The sequence below is a fragment of the Tetrao urogallus genome, assembly GCF_951394365.1.
Source record: "Tetrao urogallus genome assembly, chromosome: 10".
NCBI classification, from domain to species: Eukaryota; Metazoa; Chordata; class Aves; order Galliformes; family Phasianidae; genus Tetrao; species Tetrao urogallus.
This window is the reverse complement of record NC_136823.1, coordinates 11,579,250-11,600,489: the sequence shown is the minus strand read 5'-3', so window position 1 is coordinate 11,600,489 and position 21,240 is coordinate 11,579,250. Positions and strand designations below refer to the sequence as shown.

The 21,240-nt window shown below is 51.9% G+C and overlaps 1 protein-coding gene across 1 annotated transcript; it reads right to left on the bottom strand.

Annotated features, from left to right (window-relative positions):
* Positions 1-4,731: 4,731 nt before the first annotated feature.
* Positions 4,732-13,802, bottom strand: LOC306950369 (SRSF protein kinase 3-like; the record flags this gene model as incomplete). The annotated part of the gene is given in 12 exon segments (XM_079540600.1): positions 4,732-4,919; positions 6,160-6,252; positions 6,338-6,407; positions 6,853-6,960; positions 7,385-7,470; positions 8,561-8,723; positions 10,706-10,812; positions 11,060-11,147; positions 13,220-13,307; positions 13,426-13,534; positions 13,684-13,760; positions 13,762-13,802. Coding segments are annotated over 12 exon segments (1,218 nt in total).
* Positions 13,803-21,240: the final 7,438 nt, after the last annotated feature.

The following is a 21,240-nucleotide window of genomic DNA, read 5'->3' as shown; positions in this document are numbered from 1 at the left end:
AATGTAAGTGCAAACTTGCTGTGTGCTAACCCTTGCCTCCAGCAGTCACGTAAGCCAAAGGCTGCCTTCAATCTCTAACAGCTTTAACACACATAGTTTTGCAGGGCTTTATTTAATTTTGACAGAGTAAAAAATAAACAGCACAAGATGATGCTGCGAAATACGAAATTTTTCAATCAAACGGCTTTAGGTTCGCGTCACCTGAGATTTAACACCCACTATAGATTTAAGCATACATCCAATGCTCTCAACAAAAGTACAGTTCCTACGTCTTGCATAAAAAACAGCACGGACTGCAACCTTTATGCAGGCAGCGTAACACGAGATCTTGCTGGTCGGGTCCTCAACTACACACAAAAGCAGCACCGGAGCAAGAACACAAATGTGCATTTGTAATGCAGCAACACTGCCACGAGAACAATGATCTGTGAGTGTTCAAAACTCTGGGTGCCCATTACGTTTGGTTTACTATTGCCAAAGTAGATAGAAACATTTTTATCTCATCACATCATCCAAGACTAGCTGGAAAAAGCCTGGGAGCCCAAAGGGAAAGGACGGACAGGCAGTGGGGTGATGAACCACACGGCTGGGCACTGTGCACTCAGGTCTCTGTTGAATGCCTTGCACCTCAATGTTGGAATTAATCTTAAAAAAAAAAAAAACAACACACAAAACTTCACAAAGCATTTAGAAAATTTAAATGAACCGTTCCTTTGGATTATGCTTTTTGCCCAGAAGCAGTGCACAAGGTTTTTCGCGAGCTCCAAGATGCTCATTCAATGCCGTTTCTTTGCGATGGGATTTCTCAACTGTGACCTATAACTTCTCAAAATAAGATCTGGCTACCACGGAGAACTCTTTCTACAAGGGGATTAAACATATCTGGGATTTCACCACACTACTATAGGCCATACAATCTCAGACAACACCAGCAGGAATACTGCTTTTGAGTCACTTGGGATATGACAGTAAAAAGCAGGCCAGAGCCTTGCTAAAGCAGTGTCACTTATTCAACAGGATGCAAGGCACCAGATAATTCCCCATTATAACGCACAGGGAGACAGTGAACAAAGACTAAGGGGCAACGGAGATGGCTTGCTGTGTTTTAGTCCATGAAGGAAACGGTTTTGGTACCACCAGGAAATCCCAACCTGCTGTGGTTGTCCCACTGTGCTCTGCCCCAGTGCTGGATGCCATTCGTGGAATCACAGAACCATGACTGGAGACCAGCTGGTGCTCTATGTGTGAGGGCTGCTCGGAGCTCCACACCCTCACCATGGCTGCAGTCAGCCAAGAGGATTTCAGAGCGTTTCAATCTCTCTCACACTATTCTGCTCCTGGAATTTTTGCTTTCAGAAAACAGCGTTATGGGTTTGATAAGCGAGGCCAGGACCTGACATGGAGCAGGGCTCCCGGTGAGGTGTGGTTCCCAAAGATGGCACTGACGCTAACGTGTTCCCATGTCACATCCTGCACGCCTCAACCAGCAGCTCCACCTTTAACAAATGCACTGGGATACTGAGCTTCATCCCAGCAGCACATCACCTCCCAGACAGCGGCCAGTGCCAAATGGTTAGTTAATCAGATAAGAAAGGTACTCATTCTTCCTTAACAAAAAAAAAAAAAAAAAAGAAAAAAAAAGCTATTACATTCAAGCAGACAGTGTGTAGATGGGAGCTGGCAGATTCCACAATACAGTCACGTCAAAAATGGCCTCCTGCAAACTGTTCCCTCACCGAGCACTCAAGCCGAGCAAGGAGAGGAATCCTTCCATTACCAGAGGACGTCTCACCGCGGCACGGCAGCTTGCTGCACGTTGTGCCATACAGCCCCGCAAGCAGCAGCATATAAATGGTGCTCTGCAGGGAGCAGCAGGGGGAAACTCCTCTGCCCGCAGCCTACTCCCAGCCCCAAAGTTGAGCCGGGCCATTAGTTTGACTGTTCCCCACTCTGTGAATGGAAAATCCCTTCTCAGCACTCGCAGGCTGCTGTCTGCCGCACACACCCACCGCGCACAGCAGAAATTCCAGTCAATAAGGCGAGTGGGGCCCAGCCGGTGGAAGGGGAGGAAGGAGACACACAAACAATAAGGCAAGCATCTGGCTCTGCGACTGGCTGGAAGGAGGCCGGAGTTCAGAGGCAAGGCGGCTGCAGCCCACAGTTCACAGGAAGATCCTATCAATCCTCACTGCCCTACTTTTCACACAGATCAGAATATCTGCAGAGGGTAACCCAGGGTTCGCAGCCCATATTCTGCAATTTCACCCAACGTGGGATGACGACGAAAGACACCTCGATGGGTTTGTCATTCCTGCTCCTGCTTGGGGCTCTGGGAACAGGCCTGAAGAACCCGAGGCCTCCCCTGCCCTGGCGCTGCGCTAATGGGGGACTGGGGAGCACCAGCCCTGCCCAGCTCCCAGCCGGCACCCGGAGCGCTGCTGTCACCCCGGGGCTGGGTCAACCGCATCAAGAAAGGAAAATAAAATCCCAGGGCTTCCTATACGAGCGAAAAGGGAAATCTCCTCTTTCTAAGGAAGGAAAAGGAAATTGGTTCGCTGAGTTCGGGCCTTAAGGCACAGCCGTTCCAGAATGCCTCGCGGCGGGGGGGGGCCGTCTGGAACACGGCGGCCCCGAGCTCCGGGGCCGCATCCCGCACAAAGGCGAGGCTCAGAGCTGCTCCCCGTTACATAATGGCCGGGGGCCGGGCCGGGGCCCTTTCCGGGGGCACGGAGATGGGAACCCCTCGAGAGGCGGGAAAAGGTCCGCCCGGGGGTCGCTCCACGGAGGGGATGCGGTTCCCCCGACGGCGGCGAAGGACGGCGGGGCCGCGCAGCCCGGCGACACCCAAGGGCGGCCCGACGGTGACCTTGCGAGCGCCGGGCCCCCCGCGCGGCCGCGGCCCCGGCAGGGTGAGCCCTAGCACCGTGAGAAAGCAGAAAACGCCGCGCCGCCCGACCGGGCGGCCCCGAGCCGAGGGACGAACCGCCGGACGGAGAGCGCGGCAGGCCCAGCGCTCGCTACCGCCCACGAAGCCCCGCGGCCCGGCCGGCCGGCCCCGCAGCACCGAGCACGCCAAGACGGTCCCCGCCGCCGCGCCGCCGCAGCGGGCCTCCCTCGGCGGCGGCCCCGTCGCTCCGCACCGCCGCCGAGGGCCCGCTCCGGGGGCTGCCGGTGCCGCGCGCCCGTCCGCGCGCTCCCTTCATCCCTCCCGCCCGCCGCGGGCCCACGCCTACCTGGCCGGCCCGTTCCCCGGGCCCCGCGCGGCACTAGGCCCGGCTGAGCGCCACGGCGTTTCCTGGGCGGCCGGCGGCAGCGAGCCCGCGGCGGCAGCGCCAGCCCCTCCCCCTGGCAGCGGTACGACGGCTGCTCCCCAGGCCGGGCGGAAACGGCACTGCGCGCACGGGGATCCCCGGCGCCGGCGCCAGGGGCGCCCCGGCCACGCCTACTCGCGTTCCCCGTTGGCTGCCACGGCGCCGCGCCGCGCCCCGCCGGGCCGCCCGCCGCCGATATCGCCCCGCCTCCCCTCGCTTCCTATCGGCGGGCTCTACGCCCGGCCCCTCCCGCGTTCTTTTCTCATTGGAAGCCGCCCGCCCACCCCGCCGCTCGCCTCACGGACGCGGCGCTCCATCGGCTCGCCGGGCCGCCAATCGGCGGGGGAGGGCGGGACGTCGCCAGCGCCGACGCGGTGCGGCCGGGCGGGCCGCGACGGTGCCCGCCGGCCGAGGCGCGCTACGTGCTGAGGGGCGGCGCCGGCCGCGCCGGGCTCCTCCCTCCCCGAGGTGCAGCTCTCCGCGGGGTAAGTCCCGCGTCGGGACACGTGGCAGAAAGAAGGGGCGGCGCGGGCGGCCGGGATTCCTGGGCGGCAGCCGCGCGGTGCCGCGCGTGCGCAGGTTGGGAGTGAGTAGAGCGCGGGGGGGGGGGGAGAAGGCGGGAGGCGCGTCGCGCACGCGCGGTGCTCCGGGTGCGGGGCCTGCCGCTCGGCACGTCCGCGCTGCGGAGGGGCGGGGGCGTGCGGGGGTCCGCCCGGGGGCGGTGCGGGCGGCCCTCGGCGTCGCGGGGCGGTGGTGCTGCTCTCCTCGGGCGGCCGCGTCCCTCCCCCTTCGGGCCCTCCTGAGGTGAGGGGAAGGGGGGCGCACCGGGCCCTCTGTCGCCTGAGGGGAGGGAGCTCCGCGCCCCACACAAAGGGCGCTGCCCGCGGGGGAGGAGGGGCGGCCCGGCGGCCGAGGGAGCGGGAGGGCGGGGTGGGGAGCCGTTCTGCGGGCCCGAGGCGGGACCTCGAGAGCCGGGGGGGGCCTCGGTCGGCCGGTCTGCCTGGGAGCGGCGCGGCCTGTGAAACGACGTGAGGGGGGGAAAAGAAGCAGGGATCTCGTGACCGACCGTCCGTTCTGTTTAATGCCCGCCGCGTGCCTAAGGCTCCACGGCGGATGACGGCCGCGCAGCCTCGCGAGGCAGCGCGCTCGGCTCCTGCGGAACCGAACTGAGTGCAAGCCGCCGGCGGTCCGCCCGGCCCTTTTCGTCGCGCCGGTCCCCCCGCCGCCGCCCCCGGGCGGGAAATGGCCGCAGGGGGTGAACCCGCAGCGCCGCCATCTTGTGCTGAACTCCCGCGGCCGCCGGAGAGGCCGCGAAAAGCGCTGGCGGTGGGGAGGCGGCCCCGAGAGCGGGACCGGACCGGCGCCGACCGGTCGTAGCGAGCCGCTGCGGGGCTCCGCCCGCGGGGATGCGCGTGCCCGGTCACGGGGTGCTGAGCCACGCGTGCTGCAGGCACTGCGCGGCCGTGGCGCGCTTCTCGGGGGCGTAGCGCAGCGCCGACATCAGGAAACTGGTGAATGGAGGCACCTCGTGTTTTCTCCACTTAAGTCTGTCCGCCAGGATGGCGTGGAGGCTGCGGGGAATGAGCCTGGAGATCCGCAGAAGAGCACCTGTTGGAGAGCGTGTAAGCACAGTACGTTAATTACGCCCTCGAGAGCGATAGGCTGTTGCTCCTCCCCTCACACAACTCATCCAAATCCTCCCGAAAGATCGGTCTGTGTGCATCTTCGTGTCTACGCTTCATGTGCACTCCCACTTCTAAACTTCGCTCTCTGGTGTTTCAAAAATCACCGTTACAAGTTAGCATCTGGGGCCTCTCCATTCATGAGCACTTATTAGATGTGAACACAGAAGTGTTCCCAGGATGGCAACACCAAAGTCATTCCTGTGGTCCCTCTGCCTACCTGTGCACAACCCAGAGCACGTTGTTGCCACAGACACGAGCCATTCATGTTTAATTTGCTTTGTGCCTGCTCACTCCATGAGATTAAGGGTGACACTAGACCAGGAAGTGAGCCTTGTCCCTCGGAGTTAGTGGTGTAAATGCAGTGATTCAGCTTAGGCATGTGTGGTTGGGCCAGTTTGGTTCTCACGGAGAATAAATATACAACAAGGACTGTTTTTGACTCATCTTTTGAGCACCATAGAAGGAATAAATGAACAAAGAGCTGAAAATGAGCAGGGAGGTGCTTGCTGATCTACAGCACTGCATTAGTGTGCAACATGAGAGGAATTGTACCTAGACAGGCTGTGTGGCTGGTTAACATGAGTGAGGAGGAGGAGGAGGATGGACTGAATTGCAGAAGGATGGAGTTATGTAATGCCTTGAAGTCAAAGACAACTATTTCAAGCTTAATGAGCCAAAGGAATTGGGAGATTAAAACAGAAAGACGTTACAGCTGGGTCAGAAGACTAAATATAGCAGCCATGGTGGAAGGATGGGAGGATATGAGTGTCCCATTCCTCTTCATCATTGTTCTCTGCTAGTGAATGGGTGAAATCCAGCCAGTTGCACATTCGCAGCTTTCCTGCCATGTAGCTGTTTCCTGTCCTTATTTCCATTCTCTCCAGCTCCAAAGGAGAAAGGATAGAAATCTTTTCCTTGCTCGATATTTACTATGACCCTTTTTGAGGTTTCTGTATTTGCATTTATTGCTGGAATGCTCCTGGATTCCAAAGGTGGCCATGCGGGAAGCGTTACTGTGCTTTACGAAATCTCCACCTCTGTTCTGTCCCTGCTTGTAGCCTGCACTGTATAACATTACTTTTGATGTCTTTCAGTAGTAGCTGAGGAGTGTATCAGAGATCCACAGTGATATTCAGGGTAAACTTCCCTTGGCTAATTCTTACCTGGCCTTCTGAAAAACTTTGTTGACTTGTTCCAGGAGAAAGCAATCTGGGGAGGGATTCTTCCCAGGAGTTCAATAATGCGAGCAACATGATCTGGACAGAGGAAGGGAAAACATGTCTAGGTACAGAGGCAGTGATGCTTCTGTCAGTGAAATGAATACAACTGATGGAGTCCTACCATCATCTCTGGAGAAATATTTCCCAGGTTGAGGGTTAAACAGACACTCCCCCGTTGCCATTTCAAATGCCTAGAAATGGAGTAGCGTTAATTCACTGACCAACTGGGCGTTTTTGTTGCTCATGAACTCTGATGGGAAGGGGAACTGGCACAGGTACTATCACACAGAACTGATAATAAACGTTGAAAGATTCACATTGCTTTGATGCACCACTGTGAATCAGCACCTTTAGTTCCATCAGGATGGAAACCAGTGTGTGCCTGCTTCAGTCAAATACATGAGCTAGCACCATGCTTGCAGTGTGAACTGCCTTAAGCATAAACTAATTACAATGAATATATCTGCAGCATACTTTCAGTCCAAAGTGAAGGAGTGCAGACAGCCTGCTTTTCCTTCTCTGACTCAGCAATAGCAAGGAGGTTGTGCTCCACATGCAGTGTGCAGGTGGGTGCTGAGGACTGCTGCCCTGGACCTGCCAGTGACTGTGCATGCTCAGCACTGTCTCCAGCCCTACCAGGCAGCCTGTGCTCCAGATGTCTGCAGGAGTGCCATAGTCCAATCCAAGCAGCACTTCTAGGGCGCGGTATGGCTGGGTCTGTATCTCCTTAGAAAAAGGCTTATACTGTAACAGAAACAAACACCCTTTGGTTAGCTTCGAGTAACAAATAAATGAGCAACAGTGATGCTTGTGGCCACAAGCTGTCCATGCAATCATGAGGAAGAACTGAAGGCGTGTAGTAAATGCGTGCAGGAGACATCAGACCCATTCTCAGCCCTACTGGCGCCACACTAAATTTACCTCCCAACATTTCACAGTGAACTTGTTCACAAATTTCTGGTTTACAGACTAACTGCAAGCGGAAGAAGGATCCAAAGCTGACATATCTCTGCAGTGTACTGCCCAACTCTAAGCTGGGAGTGATGAATCAGTTCTGCTTTAGCACACTCCAGAATAACTGCTCAGCTGTAGAAGGACTGACACCCCAGCTGTGAAGGAAGTGCAAAGCATCTCACAGTCACAGGACCAAGACTTGCAGCCGACTCACTGTCCAGCATGCACTGCCCAGATCAGCAATTTTCACTTCTATGCTCATTAAATCAGAATCTTCCAGTTGATTGCCAGGGTCACCTCCTAGATGGAAAGGAGGGAGAGAAATCAGGTCTTTCTCCAAACCAACAGGTATGCATCACTTACCACAGAAGGTACTTGTAGACCTACCTGCCTTTGAAGTTTTTCAACCTAGCAATCCAAAAATGCTTTAGACAGGTGATTCTTTTCATCACCAATAAAATACCACTTCTCATTTTTGAGGGAATGCAAAGGAAGGGCTGCTAACCAGTCAGTCTAAGAGAATGTTATGGAAAACTGCAGCTTGCAGTGGAGTGGTGTGACCACACACACCTCCTGCTGAAAGGTGCCTGCCTGGCAAGAGTTGTCAAGGACTGTCAAGGTAGCATTTTCACATACAGACCCTGGAAAAGGGTAATTTTTGTTCTGCTGCTTTGTAACTGTCAATTTATGTCTGGTATCATGCCTTTTTGTTCCCAACAAAAGACTCTGCCAATAATTTAGCATTTGTCTTTTACCCCAGGGTTTGAGGGACAAAACAGCAACATCATGGGAGAAATGCTTGTGGGAGAATATTATGGGAGAAAATGTGAAGAGTCTCATTGCTGGGAGACTAAATCCCTTGAGAAACTCCCCAGCCCTATGGCTTATCATGTATTCACATCATTCTCTGAAAATAAATCACATCTCAAAAGGCCTCAAAGAGTACATACAAGTCTCCCACAAACCTCAGGAATATGGGAAATAAAAGAGTAGATGTGTCATACAGTTTTTGGATCAAACCAGTCGGTATGTATCCTATTCCATAGCTGAAAGAAGCAGTGAGGGAACCATCCTGTCCTGAAAGCTGTAAGAATTAGCTCTGAGGTTGTGCTCAGCTTATGGACACGTGCCTCTGATTTTGCACTGTTCTGCACGCACGCCTTTGTGCAAGGCCACTTTTCTGTTGGTGCCCTGAGTAACTTGGAGCCGCTCGATGTGGGGTTTGTAGAAACAGACAGGAGAGGTGTCAGCAGCGTGAGCTGGCTGTGTTGTTTTGTACCAGTGCTGTGGGAGATGTGAACTCTTAAGCTATCTGCACCTACTGCGCCGTTTCATTTCTGGCAGTAACCTCCTAAGTCTCTGTTCTTGCAATAAAACCCGCAGTGCTCACCTGGTGCCTTTAGCCTCAAATCTGTCCTCTGGCCACAGTCAGCAGCATCAAGCAGAAACCTCTGGAGGTTTTTGTCGTGAATGTACAGCAGCACGTTCTCTGGTTTGATGTCTGCGTGGATAATCCGGCAGCGCACATGCAGGAAGTGCAGGCCTGCTAGCACCTGTGTGAGCCAAACAGCACTGAGGTTAGCAACGTGGCAGATACCGTATGGGGGTAGCAGTTGCACCCTGAAGAGCAGTAGTGTTGGCTGAGAGTTCCTGTAGAAGCAGGCACAAGTGGTTTCACCCTGAGAATGGCCAGCGCCGTAGCCCACACACTCGGCACAGCCAGTGACGGAGCGTGGAGATCTGGCAGAGGACACAGCACAGAGTGCCCAGGTGCCAGCACAGATGGGCAGGCCTGGAGAGTTGGAAATAGGACGAGATACGAAGAGGCGCTGCAATCACAAAGCAGAATTTTCTCCTGAAAAGCAGCTTTTGTTCATGTGGCTGGCACGTCTTCAGCCCACCAAGCCTATCTGTTAATCCAGCATTATCACTGGAATGGAAGCTGGGAGTCAGTTATAGGGTGTTTGACGTGGCACAGGAGGGAGTCCCATCATGCAAGCAAAGAGAAGGGGTGAATCATAACACAGCCAGGAGGAGGCAGGGATGATGAGTGAGTACATGCAGAGAGGAATTAAGGGTACTGCAGGAGAGCCATGTAGGGAAAGAACAGCTCACGGCGGAGCAGGGAGAGCCTGGCTGTCACAGGGGAGAGATAAACAATGCGTGCAAGAGAAACGCTCTATCAGAGATCAGTAACAGTGAAAAGGCTACTAGGAGGTTAAGTTGCTCTTTTAAAACACTGGTCAGTCGTAAAGGCTGGCAAATATTCTCTGTATTATCAAAATCTATTCTGGGATGAACACCAGCCCCGGGAAAATACTAACCTTAAATGGTAACTGTGAAACACAAGGAAAGATTTAAATAGCTAAACTGGAATAAGTCAGAAGTAAATGCTGTCCCAATGCTGATCCAAAGGGGAAAAAAAAAATAAAATTACAGTTACACAGATAAGAGATCAAACAAAAGGCTTGGGTGTGAAACAGAGCATATCAATTAATGCCACTACGTTTTCATCTAACTTATTCAGGTGTTAGTGGAGCTGCTTTCGAGGAAGAAGATATTCCAAGAAAAGGATGGAAGAGGAAATGGTTTTCTTTCTGTGTCCCTAGAAGGGCATAGGAATCAAGGTAGCAAATCTTCATTTTGGCAAGTCTGCAGACTTCTGATAAGCCTTGGCACTGGCAGCAAAATGTAATATTAATTATTCTTCGACTCAGGTTTCCTACTCCTTCGCTGTTCACAGACAATGCATAAGAAACAGCTTTCACAGACTGTTTGATCAGCATGCCACATCCTTACAGGGGATGAAGGAAGTGTTGGCTCTGAGCAGGAAAACCTCAATATGGGTGGAGGACCAGCCAACCTAACCAGCAATTTAAAAGCTCGGGGAAGGAATCAACTGTGGGGCAGACCTTCAGCAGCCTTGGAATTACTGGGCAAACAGCTGAAGCCAGCCCTGAGCCCTGCTGAACTCACTGGGGCAAATGCTAGCAGTCTGGCATCACTACCATAGGAAACTTCTGATGATAGCAGCAGGACAGAGAAATACATGTGTTGTTGTTGTTTTTTTTCCAACAAGAAACATATCTATGGCAGTCTGTTCATCTTGTGAACAGCTGAACTGCTGGAAAATTCAATAATTTGCTGAGGTGTGAATGAGATACAAACGTAAGTGCCAACTCTGAGTCCCCTGGTGCAGATCTGCAGCTCCCTGACTCTTTACATCAACGGTCCCTTTCCAAATCCTCTGAGACTAATAGGCATAGGCAGTAACACACATTGCCCCTGTATTATTGTGACTATGTTAACCTCCCATTCTGGGTTCCATTTGACATTTTTTCTCCTCCCACCCAAAATAAATAGCTACTGTTTTCCTTCAAATTGTATGTCTTTGGCACTGATTCTGTTGTCTCTTTCTTTGCAGATGCAGTCATTCAGAAATTCATGGCAGGTGACCCCAGGATGAACACTATGGTGAGTTCCCCAGCCAGCACTCCCACAGTGCCCTCACCTAAGCAGAACTCAGTTCTCTCACCTGCTGTAAAGATTTTTTCACAAAAGGCAAAGGCAATCCCTGGGCTGCATAGTTACCCATCAGAAATTGCAGAGAAGGACCCAGCGCCTCAAACACCAAGCACGTATGTGGGGAAGAGTCATGGATTCACCAACAGAGAGCATATGCGGCTACCAGCTTCTTGCCCTTCACCAGAACAGCCAAACATTTCATTAGCCAGCCTCCCCTCCTCCAGCCACCTTCACGTTCTCTGCTCTAGCTATTGCCCTGCTCATCCTCCTTGTCAGAGCACAGCAGTTGGATCTGTGTCATCCTGTGACTCCCCAGCACAACCTTCGCTGATTGAGAGCTGCAGTTCTATTAGCAGAAGGATATGGAAGCCGTTCTCTCCAATCATTCTGAAGTCATCTAATAAACAGATGACGTTTTCTCCTGCCCGATCCTTCTTCTTCATACTGCTTACCTGAGGGGGAGATTCCAAGAAAACTGCAATTAGAGACATATATGTGCACAAGAGCATCGTGCACCCTTTTTATCCTGTTCTGCAGACTCTCTACCAGGATTGGCATTTTATAACAAATCTCATGAGAACAATATCAAGCAAACCAGACTCCCAGAACACAAGCAAACTGTGTTACTATGGTGTTAATTTCTGTGTGCTGTCTTCCTCTGACCATGTGACAGCATCACCTTCATAGCATCTGAATAACTCAGACAGCTGTGGTTGTCTACAGTCAACTGAAGGCTGCCTGTTCTACCAGGGTGCAGAGCTGGTTCTGCACCTGGAGCAGTCGAGGGAAAAAGGGTTGGCTTTGGTGCAACAGAGATCTCTGATACTGAGCAGTGGGGGAAGAAGTGAATGCAGATCTTTCGTACAAGAACCAGGAGGCATCAATAAACCTAGTACTTGGGAGGGTCAGAAAGAAACCAGAGAAGGTGGTTCTTCACACAGTGCATGGATGATTGGTAGCAGTTTTTGTCACAGAATGCTTCAGGTGCTGAAGCTCACATCGGCTTGCGGGAAAGCAGGGCAGGACTCTTGAAAATAAATCCACTAAGAATTACTGCTCAGCACGTCGCCCTTGGCCCAAGAAATCTTGAGCTGTAAACTGTTCTTGGCCAGGCAGGGTGGTGTTCAGTGGGAGCAGCACCTCGTGCTTAGCTTGTCTTCTTGCCCACATGGATGTCTGCTGCTGGTACAGGGTGCCTGGCTGGGCAACACCCCTCTGCCCCAGCACAGGTGCTGTTGGTATCCCCAGCTCTTGCACCACCACCACACATTTTCATGGCAAACTGTACCATGAGTTTGCTCCCACAGAGCACCGGTTCAGCTAAAGCAATGGCTACTGTACCTACAACTTTTAATATATAAATATATATTTATATTTGTATTTATTGTATATGTATTTGTTTTTTCTTTCTGACGTGGCTGTAATTATGGGTGATTTTGGTTTGCTTTTTGTGCAGCTGCCAGATCTGTCTGTGCCAGCACCAGGAGGTTTGTTCTCACAAAAGTGAGCAGCTGTGGAACCAGGGAGGTCCCAACTGCCTCCTCTGGCAGAACTGTGGGCACGGACCACTGTGCTGATGGAAATGACCCTGGGAACCAGCTCTATTCTGTTGAATGGAAGGCGTGTCTTTCTGAGAGAATTAGTAATAAATTAAGGGTAAGGCTTGGTCTACATGTAGAATTGTGCTGATGCATAGAAAAGCACCCTTTGATTGCATTTACTTTTTACTTCCTCTTGCATCACTGACTCTGGCTCATATCCCTTTGGATACGGCCTGCAGAGGTGCAGATGCGAACCAAGCCTTTCCCAAACCTGTTGGAGAAAGGCCTCAGAGTAATTTGAAAGGCAGAATTTAATGACTTTTATTCACATACAGCTGATGTAATTTCACATTTAGGTAAACTCTAAGAATTACAACCATGAGCTTTCTAGAACTAGCAGGTCAAGCCATTTTCAAAGGCAACTAGTTGAGACTCAGATCCACATGCCTAATTACTGCATCCATTAGCAAAAGCAGAAGGAAGCTTTCTGAATTGAGAGGTTATATATCACATTTGCTTTGTCCTGCATTTTTTTTTGAAGATGCTTCCTTTTGCTTCAGTATTTAATTGTGATAGAGCAATGATCTCCGAGCTAGGAAGTACACAGATATAGTGAAAACATTCCCAACTGTGGTTAAGAACAACATTGCCACATTTTCTTGTTGGTTCTGGTGGTTTCCCACCCTGTGTTTCTACAAGTTCCTCTGATTCACTTATTCAGTCTCAGCTGAAAAAAAATGGGCCAACAGGACAAGTGAGACACAGCCACCTGTCCTAGCATTACAGGAGGAAGGAGAAAGTGCCTCTTTTAGGGGTCATGGCCAAGCAAAGGTGACAATGAATTATCTGACATAGTTTTCCATTCCCCAACCTTGCTCCTCAGACAGAACCTGGAAGGAGAAGGGACAATGAAACTGATACCTCAGTCTGAATTCAGTGGCCACCTCCACAGAGAAAAGCACAGAGCCTGGGAAGATACGTACACATTTGAGGAGAGAGAGCTCATCCTGGGCAGCCTCAGCAAAGCCTTCCCTGCTCTTCAGGACCTTCACAGCTACATTCTTCTTCTTCCTACAAAAGGAACCACAGCTAGAAGTCGATGCATGCTGGTTGGCCTCCAAAGGGGGCAAGTCCTGCCCAGGAGATTGGCCGTCCTTCCCTGCTGCCCCACATGGCATCAGCCCCTCACCTCATGTCCTGGCACAGCCAGACAGTAGCAAAGGCCCCGCAGCCCAGCTCGCGCACAGCCTGGTATCGTGCGTTGAACACCTCTCCTTCCCGCACTGGGTGGTGGCCTCCTGTGGGGACCATCACCAAGAAGCATTACTGCTACCCTGCAGGGACCGCTGAGGACAGCTCTCCCAGAGGAACGGCCAGATGGGTCCCCGTGACCTCCTCTGGCATGGGAAGAGCCTGGTATGATCTCACCTCTGGTCCGAGGACTGACCTGGGTGCTGCACTTCTGGCACATCCTCCTGCACCTGCTCTTCCATGGCAGTGTCCCAGCAGGTCCTGGTGAGAGGACAGAAGCAGTGGAGAACCAGGCTGTGCACTGATCTCCAGCATTTTACTCCATAGAGACAGCTGCACAACAGCTGCACACACTGATGTGCACAGCTCCCATTTGTTCTTCTAGCTCTGTTCTCCCTCACCCTGTTCCTTTCCACCCGCTTCGTCCAAACCTGGAACTGAGCTGTTAGGAACATAGGAACGTTTTTGGCACTTCAGAGAAGTAAGGATTATTTTAGAAGTTCACAGGAGGAAAGCTGGCAGGCTGGGCAGGGCTCCTGGCTCTCAGGTGGAAGTCTCAGGTTTCCCTGTGCCTTGGGCAGGCTTCCAATGGCTCGGTGAAGACTGCAGGGTCCCCTCCAGTGGCTGTGACACTGGACTGGGCAGAAGGCACGCTGTACCCTAACTTAGGGCTTTCACTGGCAGTAGAAGATTCACATCTCAGGCTGGTGCTAAGCGGAGCGTGCAGTTTAGAAGCTACGCTGCACATCTGTCTGCAGCATGGGGCCAGAGCAGGGATTTGTCACCAAGAGTCCCATGATCCCCTACAAAGAGGCCACGAGGGAGGGGAAAGGCTGCTCCCCAGCATGTTTCTATGACAGCAAAAGGTACAAACACAGAGGCACTGCAGACAGACGGATACAACTGCTGTTCCCCCTACTCCACAGCACTGTTGTGGAGTTGGCTCAAGCGCGAGTCACCTGAAATAGAGCCCCCAGTCCCCACACTGCTAATGGAAATACAGATTTACGCTGCCTCAGTTTGGGTGCTCCAACCCAGCATTTCATAATTCAGAAATGTCACTTGCTGTAATGGCCAAAGCTTCATATGAACAACTGTTGCCAGAGTTTGTGACAGGTGATAATAACCCAAGCAGGCCATTAGCACGAGTAGAAATATCAACCTTTAAATCCTTCAGAGTCAGGTTGCCAAAGCTGAGAGCTTGTATGCAGTGCAGAACTTTCAGAAATAGTCGTAACGTGCTGGCAGCGTTGGTGCATGTCCTGTCACACGCCTCATAGCAGCAGCCACATGACCGGGAGCTGCTCAGGGACAGTGACATCTTACAGGTGCTGAAAAAGAAGCACAGCTTCCTCAAAAATCTTTTCCTATCCCAGCACAGCAACACAGCTGCAGCCTGTCTTTGGGCACCAGGTGAACTCTCAATTCTAATTTAGGCTCAGAATAGGCTTGGAATGGCTGTGTAGTCAGGGATACACAGAACTGCCAGAGCTTACATTTCTTTGTTCTCCCTACCCCATGGAGCAGCGTGCAAGGAGCTCAGAATCTCTCTTTCTCCTTTGCACCTCAAATCTCAGCAATTATACACACTCTTTTGGGCTTAAACCTCAGTCTCTTTTAGGCTTGAACCTGCAGGGTGCTACATGTCCATATGGCCACTCCCTGCAGCAAATATTTGCTGGAGTCCTAGCTATGATATGGAGGTGAAATCAGGATTGTCCTTATTTGTGCACAGACATAGCCCATCAATAACCTTGCAAGCTCCTGCACCACCTGATAGATACCTCTTCAGTCACATCTTCTAAGGTTTTGTCACGTAATTAGAACAAGGAGTTGATCTCTAAGAGCTGGGCAGAAGCCCTGAAGATTTTGTTTCTTAAGTCACTACCAAAGGAAAAATGGGAGATGAGGGTTCAGCATCTTCCCTAGACGGATTTCCGTGATAATAAGAGTCTTTGGTGGGAAAGAACGGTGACCTACTGCTTAGGATCCAAAGTCAGACTCCATGAGCGTCAGACACACCCTAGCACTTGGGCTGACAGAGGTTTTGAGCTCACAGTGCCCTGCTGTCCTTCCTGAGGTGTGTGAGAATTCACCTCCTGCCCACTGCACTGACGTGGATAATCCAGTACAGGGTAAAGAGCATTGCTTTGTACTTTGGTATAGAAGACGGAAACACACTTTTCGAAGCTTTATGATAAAAAACAAAAAGCACAACAAAAACCCAACAATGCTTGTAGTTATTTGTCAGTTGATATATTAAAAACTTTTTTTTTTTTTTCATTAAAAGCTACATCACGCAGAACCCACTGACTTGCTGCAGGCCTGGACCAGGTCAGAGAACTTCAGCCCAAAAACGTGCTGGTACCAGTTAGCTAAGCAGGGAGCAGCGATGCTTCACCTCGCCTGCACAGAAGGGTGCAAGGAGCCAGCCCACCACTCGCCATGCACCCCAGCTCCTGAACCCGAGTTGGAGTATTTAGCAGAGCAATGTGTGCCTTCATCTTCATCCAGCACAGACGTGGTAAGTCCTGGCTGAGTGTAGCATCCCTGCAAGTCACAACACACGGCATAAAAGCAGGCACATGGGGCTCAGCCCCTGTGGCCCTGCACACTTACCATGCAGCTCAGGAGGCAGGGGATGGCACCCCTCTCATCATCTGGCTCGTGCTGGAACTCCCGAAAGTGAGATACCAGCTGGTGTTGCTCTCCTTTTAGTCTGCACTGCTTGGGAGGGTTGTCCTTGGGCCAGCCAAACTTTTCCGCATCACTGGGTAGATGTGTCGGGGTGCAGGGTATCAGATCTCAGCACCGTTTCTGGGAACAACCTTGGCTGCAGGGCAGCAGGAGACCCAGGACAGCTGCGATGAGTTTCCTTTACTGCCGTTCACTGCACCTGTCTGTGCAGTCCCCCTCCTCAGCTGCCCTGGCAGCAGGTCTGTCACCCTGCTGGAGCTCCACGGTCTCCCGAGCAACTATTTATAGAGGAAAATTCACCACTCTGCTGAGATGGAAATAGGAAAGCCTTTCCCCTCTGCAGCGGTTCCCACTGCTCCCCGAAGCACGGCAGCGGGCTGCACGGCCCAGCCTCGTAGCAGTGGCACCACCTCCCGTCTCTGCACGGCACAGCGCTCACCAGCCTGCGCTCGGCGGAGGGGAGACGCTCGCACACCCCTACAGCCCCACTGCCTGCGCTCAAGGCACCTCTGCCTCAGCACCCCGTGAGTCACACGGGCTCTCCAGACTCGGGGACGAGGCAGCACAGTTCTGCACAGATGTGCTGGCAGCACTTTCACTCGGCTGCTTTTGCAGGTTTTAGTGCAGTAACAGCTGTGCCCCCCCACCCCCGCAGAAGGAATGGGAAAGGAGTGCAGGCTCACTGAGCCTCGGCACCGAGTGCTTTGCACCGCTACGGAGCGCGGGACCACACGCAGCGAAAGCACTCCGTGCGTTCCCCCAGCGCCCACGTGCAGCAGCGCTTGGCAGCCTCAGCCTTCCCCTGGCCGGGGGCCCTGGCGTTGCGCAGCTCAGGTTTCCTTGCAGAGCCTGCAGAGACCCAGCCCTGGAGCAAGGGGTTAATCCTGCCCTGCTGCCAAACCCAGGCCAGGGCCTCACTTCTCCCCCCTGCCTGTGCCCCTCTCCTCTCACCTGCCCCCTTCAGCACTAAAAATATCGTAGGAGGGGGCTGAGACGGAGCCAGGAGCAGGGCAGCAGCAAGGGGGAGAGCTCAGCTTCACAGGAGGAGAGCTCTGTAACCCATAAAAGGCCAGGAAGAACACACACATAGGTGAAGGCAGGACTTAAGCACAGTGGTGTTTTATGTGTGTAGGCACACGCGCACACGCGCGCGCACACACGATAAAGCAAACCACCAAAACTGCTAGCAAAGAAAAGGAGCCTGCTGCAATTAGTTTAAGAATTAGGAGTTGTTAGAGAAATTCTGCTTTCTGCCTCACCCTGGTGGACACCAGCAATGGAGCATGAAGCCTCGGTCTGCATCACGCTCCCCACTCCTGCAAAAACAGCCGGAGCTGTAGCTGCCCTGGACCAGATTTGTCCCCACTCACATCCCAGAAGGTGAACACAGTGTGGGCCATCACATTACTGTTCAACACAAGTGTGACACACAGATTGTATATTAAAATTTATTGAATTATTGTGTAAGAATTCTCTTTATTAAAATCATTTGAACTCTAAACTGATTATTTACAGACAAAACCTCTTATATCACCAAAAGATTCCTACATCTCAGAACAGTATCTACAAACAGTTATTACACTATGTAACAAAATTCAGATGTTTTTCAAGCTTTTTATATTAATTATTAATTCCAATTTGAGAAAGACAGTACCTCAGGTGCTCTGAGCAGAACTCAAGGTGTGGCAGGGCACAAAAGCAGATCAGATCGTGCTGTAACAGAGACACCAAGTTGCCTGGCTGGGAGAGGGCAAATACCTGGACAAGACCAGGAGGAAGGGCTACGGGCACAAGCTAGGTATTCTGGAAACCAAAACAATCATTCTGACAAGAAAGGCACCAAAAAAGCAGCATCTTGCTGCAACTGGGGCATACCCTGAAAAAGAAATGGCATTCCACCAAGGCAGCAGGATCTAAAAGCCCTCTTGTTTTCTTTAAAAAGAAATTACCCATCTTTTCTACTAAAGAAAAAAGCTTCCAGATACAGCCTACAGTTTGCCACCAAACAGATGAAAGCAAGCACTCTCACACCCCCATCGTGTGGGTGCTGGCTACTCCTAGCCTTACTGACAGGAGACACTCAAACTCACTCATGATGCTTACCTTAATACTGATCAGTTATCAGCGTTTCATGCAGACCACGGTGAAATCAAATGTATTTCTCTGACCACAGTACAAAGCAGACCCCAAACCTGCCATTCAACATCATCTTTCTGAGGACACAATTAACGTGGTGACATCCCCTCGCAGCACCTACATTCTCCACAGCTCCATTCTGCTGCCTGCAGGAGCATCACAGGGGCTCCTTCCATCCCCAGCGCACCCAACAAGCTGAGAAACCAGGCAGAGACTGGAAGAAACGTGAATTATGAGAAATAATAAATAAAGTCTTCCCTGCACTAGGGAATTTTATAATAAAAGCTGTTTTGTGCAAATTTCAATGCAACAGAACCCTGTTGTAGTAATGCTTTTTACCACAGGAGCGTGGTGTGGACGGAGAGAAACAGGGCCAAGCCTAAGCACCCAGCAAGGAGCTGCAGCACATGCCCCAGTGAGCAGGACACTGTTACCTACAACTCCAAAGGCAAGCAGTGGGGAGAGCTGGGCACCACTCACTGCCCCTGCGCCGGGCAGTGCCTCCTGGTCAGCCACATAGGGACAAACTTGAGATATTAAAGAAATCACTTACGTTTAGCTCTACTCTTATGCCTTGATTATTGCTTTGATAAAAGCCGACTTTCACAGATATTCTCAGAGAAAGTAAATAATCTCCAACATCCAGAAGCACTACTGAGAAGTAAAGAGGATGTGGAGCCTGCTTCCCTGGCAGCCTGAGCCAGGCTGTGTGGACAGAACTCATCCGACCGCAGCAAGTAACAGCAGAAGAGACGCAACAGAACACAGAGCTGCCAGTGCAGAGCAGGAGAGACCTGGATCCCTAGGAGAGCTCCTGAGTCTCCCTCCCTTACTCGTGTGAGGGGAATCCAGAATCAAGTCCTGCACCACCTCGTTCTGGGAAAGCAGAGGGAAATCCCACAAAACAGCAGCAGCCTACAGCACACAGCTCCTGGCAGACACTGCCAAGTCCTTTCTTCCACCCGGCTTTTTGGGGACTAATTTTACCATGTTCTGTTGAGACAGAGGTTTCAGAGAAGCTAAGTTCCCACAAGTTCCATGGAATGGGGCGGTCAGGCAAGAGACAGACACAAACTGGTGCTCTCTGGGAAAGGAGGCTGGCAGACACTGAGCTCTTGACAGGGCCTGCTCAGCAGCTGCTCTGCACAGCAGGACAGCAGCACTCTGAGCACACAAAGTACCTGGGAATTCTGCTGGGAGGAGAGCTCATGGGAAAGCACTGGCTTTGCAGGAAGAGATGCCAACATTAGCTGGTTATATTGCTCAGGAAACCATCCTGCAACTGCACAGTGCTCACACAAAGCCACGCGGCTGATTCACAGGCCTGGAAATGCAGCTATGTGCAACGCAGAGAGGCAGGCATGTGATCCTGCCCTGATCTAGCTCTAGTCCTTCCAGGCCTGCACAACCACCATCAGCAGTGTCAGAGGAGTCAGACCTGATCTGCCTCAGAGACGAAGGACATCAGCTTGGACTCAATGGGGGATAAGAAAGTGAAGGATACTCTTTAAAACTGGAATTCAATCACTATGGGCAGAGTGCTGTGAGGCTTCCTGACGGCTCTCCAGGAGGGAGCAGAGGTGCTGCCCAGCTACAGCTGAAGGCTAATGGCACACCTGCTCTGGCCTTGCTTTCCTCGCATCAGTCACTGCTGTTTGCAGGACACCAGATGCTCTTCAGGAACGTGGTTGTGCCTCATGGCTCCCTTGAGTTCACAGCTCACCAAATCACCCTTCTGTGTGCCACAACAGGAGAGTTTGGGAGGCAAAACTGAGGTGTAAGGCAAGTCTAACAGAAACACACAGCTAAACATCAAACTGAGCTGTGGGGAAAAGCAAGCTGCTGTTACAATGCAGACATCCACAAGTTATCCCTGCAGACAAAGCAGTGGAGAAAACTTTGCTCCAGTGCTGACAGACGTTTGTCAGTAGAAGTGCACAGAGATGCTTCTCCAAGAAAAGCTTTGTCTCAAAGCCACAAAGTTAAACATTCTCCTTTAGCATTTAAATACATTATCCTTCTGAGGGTATTTACAAGTCCAGTTCAGAGCAGCAGAACAACCAGATACCAGAGGAAAGGGGAAGTGGCACAAGGCATTGTTGTGCTTTTCCAAAGAGCAGGACAACCCCTGAACTTCTGACAGATCCAGAGCTGGGTCAGTGGAGATTGGGACCAGTCAGACAGCTGACTCCTCACACACTACATTTGTCCTGAGGGGAAGGGTGGGGGGGTGGCCCATTTACAGTGGGCTCCTGGGCAAGCCTGCGTGCTGGTGAACGTATCTCATCCAAACAGACGTTGCACCCAAGTAGTAAGACCAGAACACTGGGAGCAAGAGACCTTTGCCATTGGTCCCTCTCCTTCTTACATCCAACATCCAGAACCAGTGAAAACATTGCTGCAAAGAAGCTTCTCAGGTGGAACAGAGCAGGAGCGCTCACTCATCCAGATGGAGATGAAGGTCAGTGCAGCTGTAAGACCAGGGGAAAGCTTCCTGTATCCCCATTAAAATGAGCAGCCAGCAGGGGAGCCTCCCAGCACTGGGCAAGGGCACTCACGCAAGGCCAAGGACTCCACAGACACAGTGCTTGGTGCTGCCACCTGGCTCTTCAACAGCAGCATTTAGAAGGTTGGCACATTCTCGTGATTACTGTAGGAAGGAGCTGCTTGGTCCCCTGAGACTGTCAGAGGAAACTGAAATTCATTTGTTTCGCTTTTTGAAAAGGAAAAAAAACAACTTTAAAAAAATATTCTCTGAGATGCAAGGACGCTTGTACTTGGTACTGCCTTGGCCAACCCCGTTCATGTCACTTGCTGGCTCCTTGGAGAGTCTGGTTCCAATGACAGCAGGACACCCTGCACACAGCTAGGACGAGCACTGTCCCTGTCCAGCCAGGGGAGAACAGTCTGTCTGCACCTG